Source organism: Syngnathoides biaculeatus, chromosome 9 (genome assembly GCF_019802595.1).
Source record: "Syngnathoides biaculeatus isolate LvHL_M chromosome 9, ASM1980259v1, whole genome shotgun sequence".
Classification (NCBI taxonomy): domain Eukaryota; kingdom Metazoa; phylum Chordata; class Actinopteri; order Syngnathiformes; family Syngnathidae; genus Syngnathoides; species Syngnathoides biaculeatus.
This window is the reverse complement of record NC_084648.1, coordinates 9861650-9889122: the sequence shown is the minus strand read 5'-3', so window position 1 is coordinate 9889122 and position 27473 is coordinate 9861650. Positions and strand designations below refer to the sequence as shown.

Sequence of the window (27473 nt, the reverse complement as noted above, 5' to 3'; positions counted from 1 at the left end):
CACTGTAATTCTCTTTTAGATTATAAAAGGCCTAAAACAAAAATGGATTTGTATTTTTGAAATTTTCAAATTGGCTTTATCCGTTTTTTTTTTGTTTTTCTTTCTTGAAAGCTGGAAGACTTGTGGAATATATGACATGTGAAAAGCCCCAGCCAATTTTATTTTTCTGTTATATATTTTGAACGTACCCCATCCTATTTGTACTCGACACTCGCGAAAGCTTGTAATACGTTTTGGTCTTCTCTCCACTATGAGGCGCTGGCGTGTCATTAAGCTTTGTTGAACAGCAGTAGAAGAAGACGGCAACTCAGCCCACTTCTTGCTTTTCTGCTGTAAACAATAAATGTGAATCTTTGACAACTTTTTAAAACATTCAATCGACTTGCCGCCATCACCGCGTTATGAACACGTGCAAAACTTGAAAGTAAGTCAAATCATTGTCACGACAAATCATTGACAATTTGATCCGTTGGAGCTCCGTCGCTAGTTAGCCTGAACTAAGCTAACAGTGCCGAAAAACAAAACACGGATGCCTTCAACATTGCTTCAGTTTTTCTTGTTAGATTCGAGCGTTCTTCCTTTGGGCTCGAACTCGCAACTGCGTTCTTTAAATGTCATGACGTCAAAATTGCTGGATGTGTATCTCTGTGTTTTGCTAACGTTAGCTTAGCATGCGCTGAGTTGGCTTTTGGCTTAGATATGTCTGGGTGACACGTTTCAAAGATGAATTAATTTTAATAAGAATAACATTGCCCGACTGTTACATTTTTAAAAGTGATACAATTGTCATTTCCCTTGACAAATGTAGAAAAAGTTGAGTCTTTGAAACCGGTGGAAATTCATCCATTTTCTGGCAAATATTTGTTAAAGCCGAGTTTCAATGTATTCAATTTAGACAATGTTTTTAAAAATGTATTTAATTAGCACTGATAGTTTCCCAGGCCAACAGCATCGCTTATAAAGTTATCTGGAATGTTTAAATAAATTAATATTTGAAGTTTAACAACTTTTAAATTCTCATCAGCCGTCGGATTAAAAAAATAATGCCAGTATGTGTTAAAATGTCGAATATCGGCCAAGTTAATCGACCAGCATTATTATATCTTTTGTTATACAAGTATCATTTAACGTTGGTAAATTGTAAGAATGATATGAATATTTAAAATGGGTGAAAATGTACAAATTTCTGCTCCCCTTATGGTCCCCATTTGGGCATCCCGATTTGTTCTCCTCTCCATTTGGCATGCGCCACTTGCCCACCCTCTGGCTGGGAAGGGACCAACCACTGCGATAGGGGCTATTGGGTCGGGGGTGCTCCTCGCTCTCCTGTAGGTCGGGGGCGTGTCGGGTGACTGGCTGGAGTGGTGGTTGGCCTGGGAGGCAGTCGTGGGTCCCTCCTAGCATCCTCTTGGTTGCCAGTTTTAGGGTGTTCCAGTAGGGCAAGTGACTCGCCCTGGAAACTTTGGTGTGGTTGGTGTCCTTTCGGGTTCCCGTGCTTGTGTGGGGAAACTCCCACATTCCCCAAATATGTGTTTCATCTTCAATTTCCTTTGACTATAATTTCCTAGGCTATAAACGTTCTGGGTATTTACTAGCTTTCCCCACTAGTTGGGTATTACCAGGATGTTTGTGACTCGTGTGTAGGTGCGTACAGGCTGGCGGCTGCCATGAGCAGTGAACGGTCGACGGTGTGACTGCCAGAGAATGGCCGCGGAGTTGTTTCCCACCAAGAAGCTTCTTCCGTCCGCCTTGGAGCAGGAGCAGCAACAGCAGGAGCAGAACCAACAGTACCAGCACGCGCACGACCAACAGAACCTGAGCAACAACAACAGCACCTCCAGGCAGGCCGGCTGCACTTGGCAAGGCCTGTACCCCACCATCCGGGAGAGGTGGGTCCCTCTTCCCTATCCATCCATCCATTATCTTTGCCGCTGATCCTCACGAGGGTCACGGGGAGTGCTGGAGCCTATCTCAGCTGTCAACGGGTAGTCGGCAGGGTACACCCTGAATTGGTTGCCAGCCAATCACAGGGCACATCGAGACAAACAGCCACACTCACAATCACACTTTGTGGCAATTTAGAGGGTCCAATTAATGTTGCATGTTTTCGGGATGTGAGAGGAAACCGGAGTGCCCGGAGGAAACCCGCGCAGGTACAGGGAGAACATGGAAACTCTACAGAGGCGGGGCCGGGATCGAACCTGGGACCTCACAACTGTGAGGCCAACGCTTTACCAGCCAGTAAAACATGAAAAAAAATACTAGAATAAAGCAGGGCTCTACACTAACTTTTCCACCAGTAGTGCTGGTGTGACCAACTTTCTCAGTGAGTCGTACCACACAAACACACACACTCATGACAATATTAGACATGTCACATTTTATTTTTATTGTTGATGTTCATGCTGTGGTAACAAAAAAAAACAACAACACATTACTCAGTTCACTCAGTACTTGAGTAATTATTTCACTGTTCTTTTTACTCAAGTTATTTTTGTGGAGGACTACTTTTAAGAAAGGGTACTCTTACTTGAGTAGAATTTACCGGGCTACTCTACCCACCTCTGGAGCGGACATTCTCTATTGCGATGCTTACGTAGAAGCGACATTTTTTTTTCTTAATCAGATTAGTCAATGTCTTATCTTTTTTTTTTTAATTTTTTTATTTTCGCGTTGATGTGCTGCGGGTCACGGACCTGGTGGCAATCCCAGCAGAATCGAGAAGCACACGTAACAATCTGCAACAACAGGTGATCCGCTACTACACCTTGTATTCATTAGGAAGAAAACCTGACAGTTATCTAATTAATAAACTGAAAAATACTGCAAAGAAATGAAGCCAATTTAATATTCATCTTAAATTTGTACATCAACATATACTTGAGCAGTCTAAATGTTTTTCTGCATGAAGAACATTTTATTTCTCTATCCTTCAGAGCCTTGCAGATGACCTAATTTATGTTCAAATAAGAATTTTAAAATACAATATATATAGCATATGTCTGTGCTATAAACATAGCAGTTAGCGGTGTAACATCTCCACTCCGGCTCATACATGGAGTCACTTTTTTTTGTTGTCGTATATTGATGATAATTGGGTTTTCTTTCTACCGTAACAATAACAGGAATAAAACTAATGGTCCAAATCATTGTATTTTTTTCCATTTTTTGCAGGAACTCAGTCATGTTTAACAACGAAATGATGGCAGATATCTACTTTGTGGTGGGACCACCAGGAGGGACACAGCGGATTCCGGGCCACAAGGTATCATCATCCATCCATTTTCTTTGCCACTGATCCTCACGAGGGTCGCGGGGAGTGCTGGAGCCTATCCCAGCTGTCAACGCATAATCACACCTAGGGGCAATTTAGAGTGTTCAATTAAAGTTGCATGTCTTTGGGATGTGGGAAGAAAACGGAGTGCCTGGGGAAAACCCATGCAGGCATGGGGAGAGCATGCAAACTCCACATACAGGCGGGGCCAGGATTGAACCCGGGTACTCAGAACTGTGCTTTACCAGCTGAGCCACCGTGCCCCCATATCACCATTCACACCCAAAAAAAAAAAAAAACCCAACAAAAAACAATTATCTTTGGTCTTCATTTTATGATTAATTGGCATTTGGACTGGGTTGGGGGTGGGCTTTGAATAATGGCCCCTCTGTAAGGAATTCCTGGCCCCAAAAAGTTTGACAAAGCTGAGTGTCGCGAACGTGATGCCAAACCAAGCCGGTCCGCTTGTCTCTCCAGTACGTCCTGGCCGTGGGAAGCTCTGTGTTCCACGCCATGTTCTACGGCGAGCTGGCCGAGGATCAGGACGAGATCCGCATCCCCGACGTGGAGCCGCCGTCCTTCCTCGCCATGCTCAAGTGAGTGCAGCTTGAGCTAACAAGTCCGCTCTGCTTTATGAAAAGCCATCTGAGTATTATGTACATATCCTGTTATCCATCTGAAGGTCCATACAAGTACCCTCTTTTATCCATAATTGGAGGAATAATTGGGAAGACTAGTAAACAAGAGCGAGAGGTCTCGACCTGCGCTCAGCAGGTGACATGCTTGCAACGTAACACAGCAGTGCCGAATACTAGCAAGGCTACTAGTTTAAGTACCGTAATTTCAGTCTACAAGCCGCAACTTTTTTTCACGTGCTTTCAATCCTGCGGTTTATGCGGTGATGCAGCTAATTTGTGGATTTTCTCTAACGGCCGCAAGGGGGCACTCAATCGGAAAAAGAAAGAGTGACCGGAATATATGCGCCGAGGAAGTGAGTTTTACCGGCCATGTTAGTGCTGCGCTAGTGTTAGCACTGTGCTTGCGTGTTGCTGCTGTTACTGGCATGTCTCAGTGATTTTTTTTTACCAGGAAGTTTTTTTTTTTTTTTAAACAAGCCCTGTCCAGCCGGCCATGTTAACGCTGCGTTAGTCTTAGCGTTAGTGCCGCGCTAGGGTTAGCCCTGCGGTTTATGCAGTGATGCGGGTAAATTGTGCATTTATTTTAACAGCCGCAAGGGGGCACTTGAGCGGAAAAGATAAGCGTGAGACCGGTGGAATATATGTGCCGAGGAAGTGACTTTTAACGGTCTGACCGCTTCCGTTGCGGAAAAGTCTCTTTGTGATTATTGCGCATGCGCGTGTATTTTCTAAACTTCCGGCCAGTCTGAAACATCCCCATCCATGCTGCAACATGTGCCATTCGACAACTTGTCGCCGAGTGTTCATGTTCGCTATTGACGTCTCAGAAAGACGAACACAGCGAACGTACATGTACATGTATATCGTTTCATCAACTTTTGTTTTAAGGTTAGGTTAGGGTTAGGATATAACTTAAGTTAGCTCCTTCTATGTAGAAGAAGGGGAACTATGAGATTGGGGGATTTCCCAGAAAGCATTCGCTATGTATCCAGAATTCCCCTGTTAGTAACGCATGCGCATTCATCACAAGGAGACTTTTCAGCACGGGAGAGGACTCAGACCATTACATTGGTCTGGCCCTTTTAGCGCTATGCTAGCGTGTTATTGCTATGTCTCAGTGAATTTGAGTGCTGTTTTTTTTTTAACCTGCCTTGTTTGTGCGGCGGCACTAGCGTTAAACCTTCTGTGTACCGTTTTTCTTTGAAAATATCTCGTGTTTCAATGTGGGCACTTCCGGTTTTTACACACCTGCGGCGTATGTATGTACCAAATGGTATTTCCTTTAAAATTGTACTGGGTGAGGCTTATAACCAGGTGTGCTCTCTTGGCCGGAAATTACGGTACATTTCTCCATAGCGTCACAATTTCAACATCAAATAGTTTCGCAATCGTAACGGTACTTTCGTGGTCATGGCGAAAGCAAAGTAGCTCCCCCCCACCATTAAATGTGAGGTCACTTTCCGCACCCTCTCAAGTTTGCAGTTGACACCGGGGCCAGTGGCAAAGTGGCATACCTCACTTGTGAGAGACAAAATGGGAAGGAAAAAAAATCCATTAAATTTCATTGTTGTACTTTTAAACTCACAGGCGCTAGCAAAAAAAAAAAAAACAATTTTAGTCACAATTGTTTAAATATGTCGCAGGGTTCACAGTGCCTGAAATTATGGTGAAAAATTATTATTTGGTCCAAAACAAAAGCCCATGTCAATACATAAATCCAGTGTATGTCCCGAAACTGACGCAAATTTGCCAGTTGGACTAGGTTGGTCATCACGACTTAAAAAGTGTTAAGTTTGTCAGCACTCAGCAAGCAGCAAAAAAAAAAAAAAGGTGTGCACAGTGGTGGTCCCAGCTTGATTGACACAGTGTGCGAGACCCCTCAATTTCCAACCCTACTACTATATGGACCTTAGTACTGAGTTGAACCCAAAGATACGGAATAAAGGCTTTCCACACTAAGTCGTGTTCTTCCCTCCAGGTACATCTACTGTGACGAGATTGAACTGTGTGCCGACACAGTTCTGGCCACACTATACGCCGCCAAGAAGTACATCGTGCCGCACCTGGCGCGCGCCTGCGTCAACTTCCTGGAGACGAGCCTGAGCGCCAAGAACGCCTGCGTGCTCCTGTCTCAGAGCTGCCTGTTCGAAGAGCCCGACCTGACGCAGCGCTGCTGGGAGGTGATCGACGCTCAGGCCGAGCTGGCCCTGCGCTCCGAGGGCTTCTGCGACATCGACGTGCACACGCTGGAGAGCATCCTGCGCCGCGAGACGCTCAACGCCAAGGAGATGGTGGTGTTCGAGGCGGCGCTCAGCTGGGCCGAGGCCGAGTGCCAGCGCCGGGACTTGAGGCCTACCATTGAGAACAAGAGGCTGGTGCTTGGCAAGGTCTGGTTCTGGTTAAAAAAAAACAACAATTACAAATGTCACTCCCAGTTGAAGTTAACTGTAAAATTGACACCAAAAAAAGAAATACATATATTACAGTAGGTAGTCTGAACTAGGACAATGTGTAACTAAGTGTTGCTGTGTGTGTGGAAACCAGGCCATCTACCTGATCCGCATCCCCGCCATGGCTCTGGAGGACTTCGCCAACGGGGCGGCGCAGTCCGGTGTGCTGACGCTGAATGAGACCAACGACATCTTCTTGTGGTACACGGCGGCCAACAAGCCCGAGCTGCTGTTCTGCAGCAAGCCCCGCCAAGGCCTCGCACCGCAGCGCTGCCATCGATTCCAGTCGTGCGCCTACCGCAGCAACCAGTGGCGCTACCGCGGCCGCTGCGACAGCATCCAGTTCGCCGTGGACAAGCGCGTCTTCGTGGCCGGCTTCGGCCTTTATGGGTCCAGCTGCGGCTCCGCTGAATACGGGGCCAAGATGGAGTTAAAGCGTCAGGGCGCGGCCGTGGCGCAGCGTGTCATCAAGTACTTCTCGGACGGCTCCAGCTCCACCTTCGCCGTGTGGTTCGAGCACCCGGTCCAGATAGAGCCCGACGCCTTCTACACGGCCAGCGTGGTTCTCGACGGAAACGAGCTCAGTTACTTCGGACAGGAAGGCATGACCGAGGTGCAGTGCGGTAAGGTCACCTTCCAGTTCCAGTGCTCCTCAGACAGCACCAACGGAACCGGCGTGCAAGGTGGTCAGATACCAGAACTCATTTTCTACGCCTGAGGTGCCAACGCAGTCATTGTGGATCATATGGAAAGCCCTTTGAGCATTTATTACATTTATTCGTACTAGTACAGTACAGCCTCAGTTCTCCAACATCCCTGTTCTCGAACAAATTTCGAGATTTTTCTGCTTCCGTTTTCGAACAAAAATCGGTACTCGAACACCCCACCCAAACCCGTAAATAACAGAACCCGCGCGAACACACCAGCTGACACACGACGCGCTTTGTTGTGGATTCCCAGCCCGCCGAAAAAAAACCCCAAAACGGAAATAACATAACGTGCGCGTCGTGGGTCGGCTGACCCACCCACGATGTGCTTTGTTATTGTCAATTTCAACGAATCCCTCAAAAAAAAAAAACGGAAATAACAACTCGCGCGGCGGTTGATTTGGTTTTCGAAGAAATCGGTTTTCAAGCCGCCTTCGAGAACGGATTGTGGTCGCGAACAGAGGCTCTACTGTTTGTGCTTTTATCCTCGCTAGCATGGACAACACTTGTAGAATATAATTTCACAATTTGTCCTTCATAGTGGCTAATGTCAAGTCAAGTCCCAAAAACATGGATGGTAGCTTAATTGAAGACGCATAGAAGGCGCAAATGCTTGGCCTGTGTATATTCCCAGTGACTAGCTAGCGACCAGTTCAGGGTGTAGCCCACCTCTCGTCCTAAGTCTTTTGAACTCAGCACCAGCACGCCCACGATACTAGTGAGGATAGGCGTTAGGAAAATAGATGGATGAAATTAACTGGGCTGGCCATGTCGCTACAGTTATTGATCTATTTACAGGAAAGTGAACCACATAAAGAAGTGGCAGCTAAACGAAAATCCAGATGTGAAGGACAAGACAGGACAAGAGACTAATTAGATACTTGTGTATGAATTTGCTTTAATGACTGCTCGCATCATTTTGCGTAATATTTTGTATGTTTTGAAGTGATTTTTTTTTTTTTTTTAAGAATGCAGTCATTTTGCTTGGAGATAGATGAAGCGGAAAATTTCGAACTGTACAACATAAGCCCCAGGCATATAAGTAATCAAGCATACTAATATATGATATTGAAAAAATGCTCTAAAGCTAAATCTGTTTGAGCATTTTTCCAATGTCCCCTTACGCTCTATGTACTAGTATGCGTTTTGTCCTCACTAGTAAGACAATTCACCATACTAGTTGGTTGTGTAATAAATGCTGTAATGGTTATAGCTGCAAACAAATTGTCTTACTAGTGGGCAAAAAGCGCATTCTTTTACCTAAATGGACCTGAAGGTATGCAATAAATGCTCAAGATGGCTTTCATAAGTTTGTGCTTTCTATCACCTTCAAAGCAAACAAGAAGCCTCTCCTGAATTCTTCATCATCTCCACCACAGAAGATGTGAATTTTTTTTTCACGTTTCTTCACAAACTTCTGAAGTGAGGGAATGACTCAAAAGAAGAAAAAAAAGTTTTGATCTTGTCATCTTTTGCTTTGTGTTGTTCTCTGTGAACAATCATCCAGAAACTGTTTTTTTTTTGCCTTAAAAATAATCAGACACAAAAACGCTGCCTCTGAAACCCCAACGAGGCGACATTTCTTGTTTTTGTCAAGTGCGTGGTCACGCGTTTGTGTCAGTAGTTTTCTGTGTCCGACCAAGTTTTTTCACATCTTTGCTGAATGTGTGCGATGGCGGAAGTGGCCTTAAATCTAAATAAAAGCATTCTATTGTATTGAGTATTTGTATATTTATATAGCTGTTTATTCTTACTTTTATTGACAAAGAAAAAGCTAACGAGATAGTTGGAAACTTTTTGTCCTCCACTTCCGATCCAAATTTCTGAATCCAGATGTGGTCTCAATCATAATAAATACATTATATCACGTTGACTGTCTGTATGGATGTTTATACAATTATCTTTTGGTGTATTTTTGTTTTTATACAGTGAATTCTGGCATATTTACAAATTCATCTATTTGCAGGGGGAATAATCCATTCACAGAAAAACTTTCACCAGCTTTGTTCTCAGGCCTTAAAAAAAAAAAAAAAGGTTTGCAAATGTCTTGTCACAGGTTGCCACCAAGGAACTATGTTGAAGTAAATGGAGAACCTTCATTTTGACAAAGGTTATTAGCGGTATAGTTGAGTTAAATTAGACAAAAGTATCCTTTTGCTGACATCTTGTGGTACTATGGAAAAATATAAACTTTTTCTTTTAGGGACGTTCCCTGTAACATAAATAAACCACGAGAGAGTGGCAAGCCATTATTTTGTCCAAATGAAATTTTCTCACTCACTAACTCCCTTCCAAAAACAATTTTAAAAAATTCCGTACCGCGAATATATGCGGGGGTTGCTCCTTTCGTCACTTCCGGGACAAACATATGAACCCGGAAGTAACGCCCCCCTAAACGAACAGCTGTTTTTTTTTCCCCCTCGCGCCTTTTCGCCGTCATGCACAGGCTTAAAATTATTTCGGGACATTTGCGTCCGCCGTTCCCGGAGGAAAAGGGGACCGTGTGGGCCAACGAGTGCGCGGCGTCGGCGGCTGGGCCGGACGACGTGGTGGTGGTACACGGCCTCAGGACCCCCATTGGGAAGGCCAAGCGAGGAGCTTTCAAGGTAAATAAATAAACAACAAAATAAGTATACCTTTAAATGTCCCAATGCGTCTTTTAACGTTGTTTATTTCCGACCTTTTAATTTACACAACGCAAATGACTGTGACGTTTGGCGGCAGACCACCTATGGTCCCTAAAAAAATAATGAATAAAACATTAAAAACAATAACTTTTTTAAAAAGTATTCACACTCCCGATTTAACTTAAATACGTCCATCTATTTAAATTCTAATCTGATTCTATTTGATACTGACAGCTATTTTCTCGTAAAAGTAGGAAGTGCTGTTCAACTCTTTTACTTTTACTCATCTTTTCCCCTTGGCTTCCTCCCGCCACAGTTTAGCTTCCGCATCCTCCCCTCAAACGCCAGCTGCCCTCATTTCTTCTTCGCACAAGTGTGCACATCACTCTTGTTCTTCAAAAATGGATACAAGCACATTTTATTAAACTCCTTTGCTCAAATAATGGTTCTAAAAGTCACACTACTGTAATTCCCAAGTGTGGCATTTTTCATTCTCATTTTTTTGATGACCACTTTGGCATCCTAAGCTACTGTATTTTGTTTTGGACATGTTAGTGGACCAAAGGGCCAACCTGACTCCACCCCCTGGCCACGCCCATAATTGTAAGTTGTTTTTGTGCGCTTCAGGACACGACGCCCGACGAGCTGCTGAGCGCCGTAATGAGCGCTGTACTGAAGGACGTGGGTTTGTCTCCTGACCTGCTGGGCGACGTGTGCGTGGGTGAGCCCCGCGTGACTCGTGCCCGTCAATCAATCACACCGCTCAATAAAGTCGATCGCTTCCGCAGGAAACGTGCTCCAGCCCGGGGCCGGAGCCTTGATGGCGCGGGTGGCTCAGTTCCTCAGGTCAGGAGGCCTCGGCTCGGCTCGCGTCGCCAACGCGGTTTGATGATGTCACTAACGGCTCCGGCTTCCTTCCAGCGGCTTCCCCGACTCGGTTCCCGTCTACACTGTCAACAGGCAGTGCTCGTCCGGACTGCAGGCCGTGCTCAACATCGCAGGTCCGCACTAACACACACACACACACACAGTTTTGCGGGTCGACCGATTACATGTAATAAGATCGCCTTTTATATCTATCTATCTATCTATCTATCTATCTATCTATCTATCTATCTATCTATCTATCTATCTATCTATCTATCTATCTATCTATCTATCTATCTATCTATCTATCTATCTATCTATCTATCTATCTATCTATCTATCTATAACCCTTTGGGGGGGTGGAACAGATTAATAGCACATTTATTTCAATAGGGAAAGATGATTTGAGATACAACTATGGGTCACGGAACCAATTCAATTTGTATCTCAAGGCAACACTTTATTTGTGCGTGTGCAGGGGAGATCCGGAGCGGCTCCGTGGACCTCGGCCTCGCCTGCGGGTACTGTGGTTTGGCCACCCTCGACGACGCCCCCCGGCTTCACCCAATCATGACGGCTAACACTGAGCGCGTGTGTGTGTGTGTGTGTGTGTCAGCGTGGAGAGCATGTCCCTGCGCTCCATCGGGAATCCCGGAGATTTGAGCTCCAGGCTGGTGGACAACGACAAGGCCAGAGATTGCATCATCCCCATGGGGTCAGAGGGCACACACCCTCCACGCGCACACATCCTCCCGTGACATCATACTGAGTGTGCGCGTGTGTGTGTGTGTTTGCAGCATGACGTCAGAAAACGTCGCAGAGAGATTCGGGATCTCCAGGGAGAAGCAGGATGCCTTCGCGTTGACGTCTCACCAAAAGTAATCGCTACTATTTTTTTATCAACTGGATTTGATGTGGGCGGCACGGTGGTAAAGTTCTGAGGTCCCAGGTTCAATCCCGGCCTCGCCTGTGTGGCGTTTGCATGTTTTTTCCGGGCACTCCGGTTTCCTCCCACATCCCAAAAACATGCAACATTAATTGGACACTCTAAATTGCCCATGGGTGTGATTTTGAGTGTGGCTGCCCTCCGATTGGCTGGCAACCAGTTTAGGGTGTGCCCCGCCTCCTGCCCCTTGACAGCTGGGATAGGCTCCATCACTCCCGTGACCCTCACAAGGATAAGCAGCAAAGAAAATGGCTGGATGGATGGATACACAAATGCTCCTGCAGTTGATTGCTACATTCATCATTATATGGGCAAAAAAGTGAATACAAACTCAAAAGGCATGAAAAATTGTGGAAGCAATGAAAAAATTAGTCATGAATGGTTTGTGTTTGTTGCATCTCAGGGCGTCGCGGGCACAGGCGTCGGGCGCGTTCGACGACGAGATGGTGCCCGTTGTGGCCAAGATTGTGGACAAGGACGGCGAGGAGCGGCAGGTGACGGTCGCCAAGGACGACGGCTTCCGGCCCGCAACCACGCTGGCAGGGCTGGCCAAACTCCCGCCAGCCTTCAAGCCCGACGGCGCCACCACGGCCGGTCGGTCGCCTCCAGAACGCCCGCCGCTCGTGGTCGCCGGTTGCTAATGCTAATGCTAAAAATAATTTACTTGGTGGGCAGGTAACTCGAGTCAAGTCAGCGACGGGGCGGCCGCCGTGCTGCTGGGCCGCCGCTCTGCCGTGGAGGCGCTGGGCTTGCCGGTCCTTGGAGTCCTGCGGGCCAGCGCCGTGGTGGGGGTGCCGCCGGACATCATGGGGATCGGGCCCGCCGTCGCCATCCCAGAGGCGCTACGCAAGGCCGGTACGACTAAAGACTTACCGTAATTCCCGGCTTACAAACCGTGACTTTTTTGTTAGCGTTAGCGTGACCGTGCTAGCGTTAAACTCTTTCTGTGTACCGAGTCTTATCGGCAGGTGCGCTCTGTAGGCCGGGAATCACGGTAACGGCGTACGGTGTGCAAAGTCCAAACATTTATTTTGTCACCTTGCGTGTTGTGCGCGTGCAGGACTGAGCGTGGACGACATCGACGTGTTCGAGATCAACGAGGCGTTCGCCAGTCAGGTGAGCGTCACGGCGCCTTCTTCTTCTCGCTTCCTCGCGTAACATTTCGGTTTCGAGCAGGCGGTGTACTGCGTGGAGAAGTTGGGGATCCCCCCGGAGAAGGTAAACCCCAACGGGGGAGCCATCGCTCTGGGTCACCCGCTGGGCTGCACGGGCGCCCGCCAGCTGGTCACCATGTTGCACCACCTCAGACGACAACACAGGAGGTGCGTCGTGTCTGCGCGTCGTGTGTGTTTCTGTTGTGTGACTGTGCGCGCGCGCGCGTGTGTGTGTGTGTGTGTGTACGCAGGGCCTACGGTGTGGTGTCCATGTGCATCGGCACCGGGATGGGAGCGGCCGCCGTCTTCGAATATCCCGGCCCGTGATGAAGCGTGGGACCGCGTGGTCGCACACACGAACCACGCAGTCCTGATCGCTCCATCGATCATGTTGAATGATTGATTGATTGATTGAAATCGATTCAAACAGCTTCTACCCTCCGGCATCAACAAGTTGAAAAGTTGACTTTGCTCCCGTGGATTTAAAAAAGAAAAATCTAAGATAATCACATTTAGAGCTTTTATTAAATTAATGAACAGCTATTTTGATAATCATTTAGCGCTATTGATCTTACAACCGCCCATATTCTCTTTCTGCCTCTCAACGGTGAATACCTTACTTCCTGGCCTACAGAGCGCACCTGCTTACAAACCTCACAGAGTACATTTGTAAAGGAAATACCATTTGGTACACGCATAGGCCGCAGCTGTGTAAAAGCTACAACTGCACACATTGAAACACGAAATATTTATAAAGAAAGACGGTACACAGAAAGAGTTTAATGCTAGTGCGGTGCTAACGCTAGTGCTAACACTGCACTAAAGCTAATGCTAACGCTGTCAGGGCCGGTTAAAATAAAACCTATCGATAAATATCACTGAGACACGCAGTAACACAGCAGCAACGTGCTAGCGCTAACGCTAGTGCCGCGGTAACAGGGCCGGTAAAAGTCACTTCCTTGGCACATATATTCCACCGGTCTCATTCTTACATTTTCCACTGGAGTGCCCTCCTTGCGGCCATGAAAAAAAAAAAAAACGCACAAATTAGCCGCATCACCGCATAAACCGCAGGGTTGAAAGCGTGTGCGGAAAAAAGTCGCGGCTTATAGGCCGGAAATTACGGTATTCTGTTTTCTGCAGTCCTCCAAGAAAGCTTTTCTTAATCAAAATAACACATTGACAAACATCTGCTTTTGTGTCAGTAAACAACATGAATCCGAATAGTAGTTTAGACGTGCCCTGCGATTGGTCAGCGACCAGTTCAGGGTGTACCCCGCTTCTTTCCCGGAGATTGTTGCAATGGACTCCAGCACACTCGTCACCCTAGTGAGGATAATTGGGCCGGAAGAGGAATAAATTACGTACACATGTACAAAAAAATGTGCAAGGATGGGAAGATGATTGAAAATGGAGTTGCATTGCAATTCCAAGTTACAGTAGTCATGAAGGGATGCATCGGCAGGACCCTTTGATCCATCCATCCATCCATTTTCTTTGCTGCTTATCCTCACAAGGGTCACAGGGAGTGCTGGAGCCTATCCCAGGTCTCAACGGGCAGGAGGCGAGGTACACCCTGAACTGGTGGCCAGCCAATCACAGGGCACACCGAGACGGACGACAGTCGCACCCACAATCACACCTAGGGGCAATTTAGAGTGTCCAATTAATGTTGCATGTTTTGGGGATGCGGGCCGAAACCGGAGTACCCGGAGAAAACCCACGTAGGCACGGGGAGAACATTCAACCTCCACACAAGTGGGGCCGGGATTGAACCCGTGTCTTCAGAACTGTGGGCCATTTGACGTTTCCGCTTAAAATGTCAAACCAGATGGAATTAAGAAAATGTTTACTGATAAAATGAAATGTAATTACTGTACATAATAAAAGATGTTTGTTGCATTATGCGTACAGCGTGTGGAAAACCATGTCATGTTGACATAACAAATGTGCACGTCCTTGGTTTTATTCTTTCATATGTAAAAAAAAAAATGAATGCCAACATGTCAGTCTAATTTTTCAACAAAGACAAGAATAAATTTTAATTCACTGCAGTTTTAACCATCTTTCCGAATATTCCAGAACAGAAAATTCTTAAGTTTAGTACTATCGTACTACTAGTAGTACACTAAAGAAAAAAGCTCACATTGCAGCTTAAAACTTTTTTTTTTTTAATTAAATCCACTATTTATTATACATTTAAGTATAGTTCAGGTGCGTTTTACTTAAAAGTTCAATTCATTTTCATTCAAGCTTTAAAAACATTTTTAGACACTGTGGTATTTTTTAAATTAAACTTATTTATAATACATTGAATCGCTTATTTTCCTGTATTCAACCGCAGTGTTGTGTACTTTGCATTAAAACTTTGATGACTATTTTAACAACCACTTGGATGGTGGTACTAGTGAAGCCAAGTTTTTTTTTTTTTTTTTTAGGTGTTTGTGTCAAGTTTCAGAACCATCCATTAATTTTCTTCGGCGCTTATCCTCACGAGGGTCACGTGGCGTGCTGGAGCCTATCCCAGCGGTTAATGGGCAGGAGGCAGGGGTGCACCCTAAACTGGTTGCCAGCCAATCGCAGGGCACATAAAGACAGTCAACAGCCGCACTCACAATCACACCTCGGGGCAATTTAGAGTGTCCAATTAATGTTGCATGTTTTGGGGATGTGGGAGGAAACCGGAGTGCCCGGAGAAAACCCACACAGGCACGGGGAGAACATGCAAAGTCCACACAGGTGGGGCCGGGATTGGACCCGGGTCCTCAGAACTGTAAGGCCAACACTTTAGCAGCTTCTCCACTGTTCTGCCTAGTTCCATAACAGCCATTCTCAAAGTGTGGTATGCGGGCTCTCCAGTGGCATGTGGAGTTTTACTTGATTGATATTTTTTAGTACACTTACATTTTTTAGTATGTTTTTTTTTTTTTAATGTTCAAATTGTTGTTGTTACAGTGGCAAGCTGTTATTTAATGTATTTTTTTTAGGAATAAAACTGCCTTGTTATTGTTGAAAACTTGAACCTACATTGTATGTTGGCGAAATTTGGGAGGGCTGATATTTTCAATTTTTTTTTTTTTTTTTAGGTGGTACTTGCCAAAAGTTAGAAATCCATTGTTCTTGAATTATGGAAAAGATGAAACGGAGACGTTTCATTCGAAAAGGTCAAAGTGTGCAACTTGTGTGTCCGTCCAGGAAGCGAAGTTCCATGTTCAAAGTAATTTTGCTTTCTTCCGTGCTTGAAAGTCGTGAGTCTTGCTCTTGATGGACTTGATCAGCAAAGACAAGCTAGCGTCCATCGACGTCTCGGGGGCGGCGTCCCGGTCGGCGGGTTTCTCGAGTGCCGGCTGAGCGCCGCCGCCGTCGTCGTCGTTACCCTCGGGATCCCGCTGTTCCTCTTCGTTTTGCCGCCGGCGCCGTTTCTCGTCCAGGATGCTCTGCGTGGCCCGCGTTCGTTTGAAGCTCGGGTGCGACGGGTCCAGGTTGAACAGGTGCGACGTGAACACGGCCTGGAAGCGGGGGTCGGACACGTCCACCTGAAAGCGGAAAGTACCACCACGTCGTCATCGCGGTTGTGCCGAGACACTGTGGAGAATCTTTTTAACACTGTGACGCGAACTCTGACCTGGAATTGATCCTCGTCGGGCCCCTCGCCATTCTTCATCATCTTCTTCTTCTTCTTCTTGCTCAGGTTCTGCTGCTCCACCAACTTGTCGTAGTTGAAGTGTTTGTGCTTGTCGTCGTCGTCGTCCATGAGCAGCGACATCTCAGCCTGAGCGTGCGCATAAACGTGAGCACATTCACAACTTCACACGTGCAAATATGTACAAGCATAAGCAGTACAACTGAGCACACACAAACATACATGGAAATGTACAAGAGCGTGCGTGCATGTACACACGTGTACAAACGTAGCAGTAAATACATTGGGCCAAGTACACAAAGTACACACACAAGAAGATGAATGCAAGCACATATAAAGACATAAAACATAAACAACTATGCATACCTTGCAGTGTGTGTGTGTGTGTGTGTGTGCGTGCGTGCGTGAGACCTTGTGTTTGTCCGTGTGTTGTTGTTCGTCTGCCGTGAGCTCTTCTTCATGCTTTTTATTCTTTTTCTTGTCCTTGCTTTTGGTCTTCATGTCTGAGGATTATTATTATTATTATTATTATGGTTAGTGAAAAACAAAAGGCAAAACAAAATCAAAACTATAATAGAAAAAAAAAAATCGATTGTAACCCTGGCAGGAACACACACACACATTTCTCGTGTATAACAATTAAAATGTTTCTAAATTCTAAGAATTTGGCAAGGAGGAATATCAGCCAATTGAATCATCTGTGATTAATTGGTCGGGCCCTATAAGTGATACATTACATATAAGTTATTACATTTCATTAGCTGGGGTAGGCTCTGGCACTCCTGTGATACTCTTGAGGATAAGCACCTTGCTAAATGGAAATACACCCTTTCCACTATACACCAATATGATGTGAAATCAAAAACCGTTTTCTTGTACATAATTATAATATGGGCGGCACGGCGGCTCAACTGGTAAAGCGTTGGCCTCACAGTTCTGAGGACCCGGGTTCAATCCCGGCCCCGCCTGTGTGGAGTTTGCATGTTCTCCCCGTGCCTGCGTGGGTTTTCTCTCCGGGCACTCCGGTTTCCTCCCACATCCCCAAAACATGCAACATTAATTGGACACTCTAAATTGCCCCTAGGTGTGATTGTGGGTGCGACTGTCGTCTGTCTCGGTGTGCCCTGCGATTGGCTGGCGACCAGTTCAGGGTGTAGCCCGCCTCCTGCCCGTTGGCAGCTGGGATAGGCTCCAGCACTCCCCGCGACCCTCGTGAGGATAAGCGGCGAAGAAAATGGATGGATTGATATTTAAAATACACACCCTCAATTTTTCGGGGTGTGTGCATATATACGTGAGACATTACGGCACCGGTGTCAAACTCAAGGCCCGGGGGCCAGATCCGGCCCGCCACATGATTTTATGTGGCCCGCGAAGGCAAATCATATATGTCGACTTCCGTGAATCTGTACCAAAATTTCAAATTGTCACATCATAATGTCGAGGTATAGCAAGCGTTTTTACGTTACCAACCATCAACACTTGAAAACCCCATTACCCTTGATTTCTGATTCCAAAAGTAATTCATAAATTTCACGTGTCCATACAATGAGGCGATAAACGATTTTTATGGTTTCACAGTCATAACGGCCCTCTGAGGCGAACCGCAACTACAACGTGGCGCGCGACAAAAGTGAGTTTGACACCCCCGCATGACGGTAACCCCAAGCCGCTAACATGCAAGTGAGGCGTTTACATGCTAAATTCGCACGCTAGCTAATCCTCACCCACGGTCGCAAGTTCCTCTTTGAAGAAGGGGTCATCGAGGTCGACGTCAGAAGGAAGTTGGTCGTCGCTCAGCTCGTCGCCCTGAAGCAGAAGAGCACACGTGAGCTTTTTCGTTTTTCTGTCGCTAACAACTCTACCGCCGCTAACCTTGTCGTCGCGTTTCTTTGAATTTTTCTTTTTGTTCTTCTTCCTGTCTTTCTTCTTCTGCAGGAAGTCCTCCCAAGGCGTCAGCTGCCGCTCCTTCTCCTCCAGCTTTTTCTTCACCAGCTGCTCCGTCACCTCCCTCAGGCCTACGTGGCACAAACGCGAAGATCATCACCGCCATCGCCGCTAGTCTCGCATCATTAGACCATCGCTACACCGACGACGCCCTGACATCGTCTGAAAATCGGCCACCGTTAAGCTGCCGGTCGGGCCAACGCATTCGCGACCACTTTGAAACTTTCCAGACGACAACAAGGTACCGAAGAGCGCAGTGGACCAGACTGAAGTGTAGCAAATGGAGACATTTTGCGTTGTGGACTCGTCCTCTTACCAGGAACCCATGTGACCTCCATCTCCATGTTTTTGTCCTCCTCCTGCTGCCGTTTCTTCTCTTTGTCTCGAAGTCCTTGCAGCAGCTCCTTGTACTTCCCGATCTGGTCCAGGCTCTTGCTCGTCATCTTCTCATCCTCCCGCTCACCTCCTTCCTCCTCGTCGTCTTCCACGACGTCGTCGTCTTCGCTGGAGGACGCCAGGTAGGCCTTGAAGTCCATGTCCAGAAGCTCGCTTTTGTTGAACTTCTTGCTGAGGGCACTCACGCGCTCCTGGTCCGTCTCATCCCAGGTCAGCTCCACCTGATCGGATCGCAGTGTGTGTTTCTTAGGAATGAAGTCTGTCTGAACACCGAGGCCTACTGTGCTACTGTACTGGTCATGATGCTGGTACTTTAAGAGCTGAGTATTTTCTTCTGGGTGGTACTTTGTGTAAAAAGTTTCAAAACCGCTACCGTATGGTGATCAGTCTTCAAAAAAACGACAGGCGACTAACAACAGCGAAAAAAAATCAATAGCAGTGATTTACCAAGATTGAAGAAACCTTTGACCTCAAAAGTATTCATTTATTAAGATTTGTTTTAAAATATGGTTAGAATCAAGGAGATTTTATCTGTCAAAAAGAAATATTTGTAACTAGTCATTCAGGTTTTCTGTAAGTATATTTTATTTGAAGGCAATATCACCCGGTGTGACGGTCTGAGCGCTCCCCCGTGCTGAAAAGTCTCCTTGAGATGAAAGAGACACGTTACTAACGGGGGAAATCTGGGTACGTAGCAGGCGCTCACTGGGAAATCCGCCCGGTCTCATAGTTCCCCTTCTTCTACATAGAGGGAGCTAACATACGTTATAACCTAACCTTAACACAAAAATTGATTAAAAAAAAAAAAAAGATATACACATATGTACGTCCGCTGTGTTCGTCTTTCTGAGACGTCCGTAGCGAACATGAACACTCGGCGACAAGTTGTCGAACGGCACATGTTAAAACATGGATGGGGGTGTTTCAGAATGGCCGGAGGTTTACAAAATACATGCGCAAGCGCGTTAATCACAAGGAGATTTCGCAGCACCGGCAGCGCTCAGACCGTCACACCAGCCTAAGGTACACTTCCCGCGATGCTGCGTCATAAACTTTGCTCGCTGGTCACATGACTAATTAACTACCTTTGAGGTGACGTTGGCTGCTGATGTAAAAACTTTTGGGGTGTACGTCGTCAGGTTGACATCAGTTGCGACGTCTTTGGGAGACTCCTCGAACGTCATGTCGTCCGGAATGAACCTGCGCAACACACAAATTTGAGGCCGTTTATCATTCTCATTTGTAGTTTAAACTGTAACGCTGACATGTAAAACAAATTCAAAATGAACTTACGCTATATTAATGTTCAAATACAGTAATGCAAAATGCCACAGACATGCTAACAGAAATTAGCGCCGCCGTTGTGGCAATGAATAACCTTGGGAAGCTGCGACTATTTCAAAAGGTACAATTTAAGCTGCGCACAACATGTGGCATTAACTATCCATCCATCCATTTTCTTAGCCGCTTATCCTCACAAGGGTCGCGGGAGTGTCGGAGCCTATCCCGGGGGTACACCCTGAACTGATTTGCCAGCCAATCGCAGCTATTAGAAACGATTAAAACAATCAGAGCAGGAAAAAATGTGTGCTCGTTTTCACGGGTTTCATTTTTTTATATAGCGATATGAATTGGCAGTTAAAAAAAATGTTCCCCATATTTGTGCAGCTCTGACACACATTCACGCAACAGGTGAGAGTGCAGTTTGTCGGTCGTCTGGCGCCGTCGTCGTCTTTCTCGAGTACCTGAGGTCGATAACGGAGCAGCTGCTCTCGTACTCATAGCCGTCGCACTCCTGGTAGATTTTGGCGGCGGTGGCGGCAGTGTCGCACTCGGCCACGGCGTAGTAGTACTTCAGACGCTTGAACTGGTAGTCGCGCCGCTTCTCTCGGTACAACCTGGCAACAAAACGCCACAGCTGTGTCACATTGCTACGGTGACATAACCACCGCCAAAGACAATTTCCCATTTTTTCCACTTTGGGGTATTCCAAGCGACTCTGTCACATGGATTTAGTAAAGAAGTGTAAATTTAAAATGTCATTTAAAAAAAAACAAAAAAAAAAAACATTGGTTGTCAAAAAAGTCCCCCTCCGAGAGCTACTTTTGTTTGACCCAGTCTTGGCTCCGCTTTGTCCATATTTGGGGAACATCCTCCCCTTTCATCCTTAGTGCTCGATAAAAGTGCTAAAGTGGCTTTTATGAGAGTGGTCAGATCAAAGATTTTAGATCCAGTCCCATCCAAACTGATATTTTTTTTTATATGATACTGGACCGATTTCCAATCTCAAAGATCAGATTTGTTTTGCTACATATTCTGAAAGCTATTATCTACAGTAGAAATGCTGTTTTGCTGTACAGTGATCCCTCGGTTCTCGACCGCAACCCGTTCCAGAAAACGGTTTGAGAAGTGATTTGTTCGAAAACCGAATCGATGTTTCCCATTACAATGAATGGAAAAAGAAATAATGCGTTCCAAGCCTAAAAAATTAGGCTTTTTCAAGCATTTTTTTTAGCTTTTCCTGATCATAAACTGCATAGTAGATATACATGTATAGTTTAAATACTTTATATAATAAAACAATTTAAGAAACACTTATGTTTTGCTTAAAATGTATGCTTTAGTAGTAGAGTACGGTAGCCTGGGAGTGCATTGCCGTATCTGCAGCGACTCGGCCCCCAGCCTTGTAAAGTTTTATTAATTGCAGAATAACTTTAAACAAGCAACTTGCCTTATTTGGCGCCATGATTGGGGGTTAATACGGTCGTCCTCGATAAGAAGAAAAACAACAGTCACTACCGGGAGACGTCTGTGTACAGAGGCTGCGTTAGAATAACAAAAATGCGCTGGATGCGCCGCGTGCGTTATGTCATTTCTAGGTTTTTTTTCGGGGGGTGTTCGAATTGGCAATGACAAAACGCACCGCGCGCAATATGTTTTTTTCCGGGTTTTATCGGGGGCGTTCGAGTAACAATTTTCGTCCGAAAACAAAAGCAAAAAAAAATAAATAAAATAAAAAAATCGCGAAATTTTCATTCCAAAATCGATTTGTTTGAAAACGTGGGCGTACGAGAATCGAGGCTTTACTCTATAATGTTTAGAAGATACTGCTTCAGAATTCTACTTTTTTTTTAAAGATCTTTCTGAAAGGTACTGCATAAAATTCTGTTTGTTACATATTTCTGGAAACACTGTAAAAATATGCTGTTATGTTACGCCAAGAAGCTACTGCGGGTTTGTTCCGAAAGTTGAATCTGAACTCTCACATTTGCCTTATTGAGTAATTAAAGGCCAAAATGCAATTTAATGCACTTTCTCGTTTCACCACCACCACCATCATCATCATCATCATCAACATCAACATCATCAGAGTGTTACCTGTCGTCTTCGGTGTCGTCCTCAGAGTCATCGGGCAGCGCCCTGAGCTCCAGCGGTCCCTGCGACTCCTCCATCCTGAGCCTCTCCTTGCCAAACTCCGACGGGTAAATCTGCGGGGAAAAAACAAACAAAAAAATTTGACCAATGTCATCTGTCAGTATAAAAGCCACGAATGCGGAAACGCTACGTCAGAGAAATGTGAAAAATAATGCCAGTTCTGGGGAATTTTTTTGAGAATATGGAATGAGCTTTTCAAAATTCCATCCAATTTACCAACTTCTGAATTTATGTTCCATGTTTAAGAAGCAATTGACCCCTCCGTGGATGTTGCGCAATCCGTGTCACTGACCAATCAGAGGCCAGAGATCTGCATAAACCACACCCCTTTTTGCTCCCGCCATTTTGCCATTTTCTCTGACAACATTGCATGGTCCAGTATACGTTTTGTTAGTGTTTTATCGCGTATTTGGGTTATTTAACAAAAAATATGGTTAAGAGGTGTAGTCACAGACTTTGTAATAGTGACGACAGGTATCTTGAAAGGCTAGTTGGTGGAGTTTGATTCGTACCCTTTCCAAAACCGAAGACCCAGTACGAAAAATGCCTTCGATGGATCAAACTTTGTGGAAGACCGCATCATCAACTAAATCCATCTAATATCAACCGGAACACATATGTTTGCACGAAGGTATGCCTTATATTTGATTTTCAATACGTGTCTCGTATAAATGAATTCGAAGTTCTTCGCTAGCATAACATTGATACGTGTGAACGATTGACACACTTATTCTTTGTTGAGAGATATTTAGCGATGATCCGACTGCACAAACGTGTCGCTTTCTTGTCGGCTCGCGGCCGAAGCTTAACCAGACTGTGTTTGCACGAAGATATGCCCTATATTTGATTTTTAATACACGTCTCGTATAAATGAATGAGACGTTCTGCGCTAGCATAACATTGCTACGTGTGAATGATTGAATGAAATCAGAAGCATCGAGTCTGTCTCAGTTCAGAATGTATTGTATTGTATTTGCCATTTTTATGAATTGTTTGTCTTACGTCAGCGATCGTGGCGTGACGTCACTTCAGGAGGCGTGGTTAAGTGCCCTGTGCGGAGGGGTCAATTCAGTCTGTAAATCAGACTTCCGCTGTCCGCTACATTTTCCCCAAGCTCCGCCCCCTTACCTTGACGGACAACACGGCGCCCCCTTCAGGCTTAAACGAGTTAAGGATGGCGAGCAGGTCTTTGGCCTTCAGACGGTCCCAGTCCACGTTGCACACGGCCAGTCTCCGCCAGACCTGGAAGAGGCGCCGGGTCAGACCTCCGGCAGAGCCGAGCTGGCTCGGGCTTCACCGACCTGCTCGCTGCGTGCGGCGTCCTTGCAGAGTTCACCCCAGTCATGCTGGATCTCGGCTTCTTCACGCCGCAGGGCGGTGTCCACGTCGTCCCCGTCCTCGTCCTCGTCCGAGCTGGTCTCCACGTTGCCTTTGCCGCGAGCCAAGTCGGGACCGCTGTCATCCTCGGAATCTGAACCGGACTCCTCGTCCTCCTCATTTTGTGACTCGTCATCCTCTTCTTCTACCTCCTCCGTGTCATCGCCTGATCAGACAAAATGTTTGTTTGACATCCACACAAAAAAAATGCAAAAAAGCCCCAAATGTATTCATCGTGATCAATAATATTAGTGGTACTCTGCATTTCTGTATATACTTAATATGCCGGCATTCTACTGTTCATTAATACACTTAGCGTTGTTATTATACCAATTTTTTTTACTTTGATACTATACGTGTTTAAAGACTTTGATAACAATATTAAAATTATAGCAAGGCTGAGTGAAAGCAGTTGAAACATCGCTGGCACAACATGAAACTTAAAATTGTTTTTGTCATTAATTCACAATGTTATAAGGCAACGAAAGCTATTACAAAAAAAAAACTAGATTGAAATAAAACCCTTTTCACAACAATTCCGCCAAACGTCCATTTTGCGAGCCGCTTATCCTCACAAGGGTCGCAGGAGTGCTGCGGCCTATCCCAGCTATTAAACATGAATCAAATCATCTTTGCAGCTGAGATCTGTAGCCTCATTAACAAAGAACATTTTGTCCCAAAACTGAGACATAAAAAATCAGCACACATTTTTTTTGTGATTTATTATTTGAACAGCCTATAATAGCCTCAGTGGACTAAATATGCTTAGTCGAGCACAGATGTATTTCAAGTCATTTGTGTCAAGTCTACCTGGATTTACATCCATGCTCATAAATTTACATAACCTGGCAGAATGTGTAACAAGTGTATCATTGTAAATAAGATTTTTTTTTTTAAATGTATACAGGCTAAATAAACTTGTTTTATATTTCACATGATTCAAATAGTGGGATATGATTTGGTTGAATATTTTGGTGTTTTAAATATTCACTTTTTGGTGTCTAGTGGGTGAGAAGAGGCCCAAAAGAATACTTGAAGAAATGTGTTTTAATAACTTCAAATATATTTAAAGTAGGCTTTGCATGAGTTGGATTTTTTTCGGCCAATCACCAAGCTTAAAAAAAAAAAACGATGACCAATCCGATCACAAGATGGAGCACTGTGTCTATTTAAATGACCCGTTCACTTTTTGTATATAGTATGTACATTTACCCATGGAAAATCAAGACATATATATTTAAAAAAAGGATTTTTTTTTTTAACGAATATCTTTGCTGTTATTGATGAAATTATTTGAAAATAAGCCAAAATCTGAAGGGGAACACTAAGTGTGTACTCACTAAATGGATTTAGTGCAGTGACTTCATTGCCATCATACTCTTGAGTCCGGACTCAAGAGTATGATGGCAATGAATGCATTCCCACTCTATATATGAAAAACAATAAACGTTGCGTCTTCCTCACCTGTCTTGTCTTGCTTCTCCTCCTCTTCCTCCTCCTCCTCCTCATCATCTTGATCATTTTCATCTTCATCTTCGGAGATCTGGTAGAAGCGTCTGAGGTCCTCGGCAGTGGAGTGCTCGACGGGACGCCCCCGCTTGTCCACCGTGTATTTGACTTTGAAGCGCTCGTCGTGGAACATGGACGTGAAGCGCTTGTCGATCTTGATCTTCCGCTGGCGCTCGGGCATCTCCCAGAAACGAGGGTCTCGCTTGACACGGGAGAAACGCTCGTCCGCAGGCGCATCTGCTTGGTCCTGTACCTTCTTTTTGGACGACATGGTAGCCATCTGACAATAAAGTCCTCATGTTACTTCAGTAATAGTAGAGAATATTCATTTTTATTTCATTTAGATTTTTTTCATAAATCATTTTTCCAAATCATTTATTTCTAAAAATATATATATATCTTTTCCTCATCTTAAAAGCTTCCTATCTGCAGCAGTTTTGATGCCACATACTATTCCCAAAGAGAATACCCTGTTTAAACATCACTTTAGTCTCAACTAATAAGAAATGTATTGTCCTTCAAAATTTCAGTCACACATTTTTTTTTTTTATAATTTACAATTTCTCGGCAGAAAATTTTTACAGAAAATTTGGCGTAAAATCTCCAGTCCTTTTCCGATTCTTGCAAACCAGGGAACGTTTTACTTGTGTTAAAATTTCTCTATCAAGGACCAATGATATTTTACTTTAATACAAAGGTATTTTGATTTTTTTAGGAACATTGCTGTGTAGTTCAGGGGTTTAATGGGGAATCGCACGAATAATGCTGCCAGTCACAAATACGAGTTTAACACACCTGTAATTGGGCAAATGATTGTCTTGTTTAGAACTTGATAGAAAATATTCAACATTGAAATAATGACAAACGTGAGTGTTGTTCTTCGCGCATGCACAGCAACCTAGAGGTAAACAAAACAAAAAGGCGGCGTGTATGCAGAAACGGCGACATTGGAAACAAACTCGTTCGATCGTCCGTAAAACGTTAATATGTAAAGAATATCAAATAAATAAATATAATCTTACTTCGTTGGGCCGACAACTCTACAACGACGCCACACGTGCTTTCCCAGCATGCAACGCGCCCGGCCTCTTCCGGAATCTGGATCGGTGACTACGGATAGTAAAAAGGACTAAAAGGAACCCCCGAGCTATAGAGAAAAACCCTGGGAAGTGTATAGTCTACATGTTAATGATAATAACTACATGGAATGCATTGTTAAAATTATCCGGCAAATGGAAATACAGTACATGGAGCATCTCGAGACAATGTTGGGAAGGTGACTCATGAAATGTAGTTGGTTACAAATACAAGTTACTCTGTTGAAAATGTAACTTCCCTCAAACGAATATCGCGAATTACATTTCATTGCATTTGTAAATCAACCAACGGGATGCTATGTTTCCTCGAAAAACATGAAAGAACCATAGATCCGTATTTTGTAATTTAACACATATTTGTTCCATACACAAATAAGAAACCGATTTATAAAATATGACAGAACATAAATCAATAACGAAATGTGTTCCTGTGAGGGCGGCACGGTGGCCTCAGTTCTGAGGTCCCGGGTTCAATCCCGGACCCGCCTGTGTGGAGTTTGCACGTTCTCGTCATGCCCGGGTGGGTTTTCTACGGGCACTCCGGTTTCCTCTCACATCCCACAAAACATGCAACAATAATTGGGCACTCTAAATTGCCCCGAGGTGTGATTGTGAGTGCGGCTGTTTGTCTCCATCTGCTCTGTGATTGGCTGGCAACCAGTTCAGGGTGTACCCCGCCTCCTGCCTGTTGATAGCTCGGATAGGCTCCGGCTCTCCCCGCAACCCTTGTGAGGATAAGCGGCAAAGAAAATGGATAGATGGATGTGTTCCTGTGTTTTAAAAATCTATTAGAATGTGTTTTTTTTTAATTTAATGTACATGTGCAAAACACATCATGGTAGCATGGTGCGGCCATGATAACCTAATGACAAATAAGCACAATTCAGACAATAGCGCTTCATAAGATAAGCTTAAATAGGTGATAGAATTATTGTTCCATAATGAATTCCAAAATTCCATCCATCCGTCAATCCATTTTCTTCCACTTATCCAAGGTTGGGTCACAGTGGCTTTAGCAGGGACGCCCAGACTTCCCTTTCCCCAACCACTTCATCCACCTCTTCCGAGGGGATCCCCAGTTTGTTTTTTTTGTTCAATTTTCAAATTTCTCTGCATTGTGATGACCTTTACTGTGTCATGGTGATCTTGGAAGTCTATTGTCTATAAAAAAAATAAATTGGAAGTCTTGTTGTTCCTTTACTTTTCCCACTACTCTTTCCACAGTTTAGTGCTCTCCTAAACCAAAGTGGACAAAGCATTTTAGCCATTGCTCGACTGTGCCTGCTTACCCTTTGGATTTGACAAGATAGTGTTTTACACAGTGTTGTCGGATAACAAAAGAGTTACCGGGTTGTTCCGTTGCACCATGTATCACTATCGGTACCGGATTGAGGAATTTTAATGTT

The 27473-nt window shown here is 44.9% G+C and overlaps 3 protein-coding genes across 4 annotated transcripts; 2 read left to right on the top strand and 1 right to left on the bottom strand.

Moving 5' to 3' along the window:
* Positions 1-238: 238 nt before the first annotated feature.
* Positions 239-8942, top strand: LOC133506496 (BTB/POZ domain-containing protein 3-like). Its single transcript, XM_061830706.1, has 6 exons — positions 239-424; positions 1645-1889; positions 3175-3265; positions 3752-3870; positions 5891-6299; positions 6457-8942. The coding sequence occupies exons 2-6, from the start codon at positions 1705-1707 to the stop codon at positions 7078-7080; spliced, it is 1428 nt and encodes a 475-aa protein (XP_061686690.1). The 5' UTR covers positions 239-424; positions 1645-1704; the 3' UTR covers positions 7081-8942.
* A 506-nt stretch (positions 8943-9448) lies between these two features.
* Positions 9449-14570, top strand: acaa1 (acetyl-CoA acyltransferase 1). The gene is made up of 12 exons (XM_061830030.1): positions 9449-9675; positions 10324-10417; positions 10485-10542; positions 10618-10697; positions 11042-11084; positions 11180-11278; positions 11361-11441; positions 11913-12103; positions 12185-12364; positions 12570-12625; positions 12686-12831; positions 12915-14570. Exons 1-12 carry the CDS (start codon positions 9508-9510, stop codon positions 12988-12990), a joined length of 1272 nt encoding a protein of 423 aa, XP_061686014.1. The 5' UTR covers positions 9449-9507; the 3' UTR covers positions 12991-14570.
* A 439-nt stretch (positions 14571-15009) lies between these two features.
* On the bottom strand, positions 15010-26105 carry esf1 (ESF1, nucleolar pre-rRNA processing protein, homolog (S. cerevisiae)). Of its 2 annotated transcripts, none has more exons than XM_061830028.1 (13): positions 25993-26105; positions 24926-25250; positions 23386-23627; positions 23213-23326; positions 22028-22137; positions 20395-20547; positions 19735-19849; positions 18570-18870; positions 18182-18324; positions 18034-18115; positions 16718-16809; positions 16289-16435; positions 15010-16199 (listed from the first exon to the last, which is right to left on the bottom strand). In XM_061830028.1, exons 2-13 carry the CDS (start codon positions 25248-25250, stop codon positions 15876-15878), a joined length of 2148 nt encoding a protein of 715 aa, XP_061686012.1. In that variant the 5' UTR covers positions 25993-26105; the 3' UTR covers positions 15010-15875. The 2 variants fall into 2 exon arrangements, with proteins under 2 accessions (XP_061686012.1, XP_061686013.1); XM_061830029.1 differs by lacking the exon at positions 25993-26105 and adding an exon at positions 25766-25892.
* Between the last annotated feature and the right edge of the window lie 1368 nt (positions 26106-27473).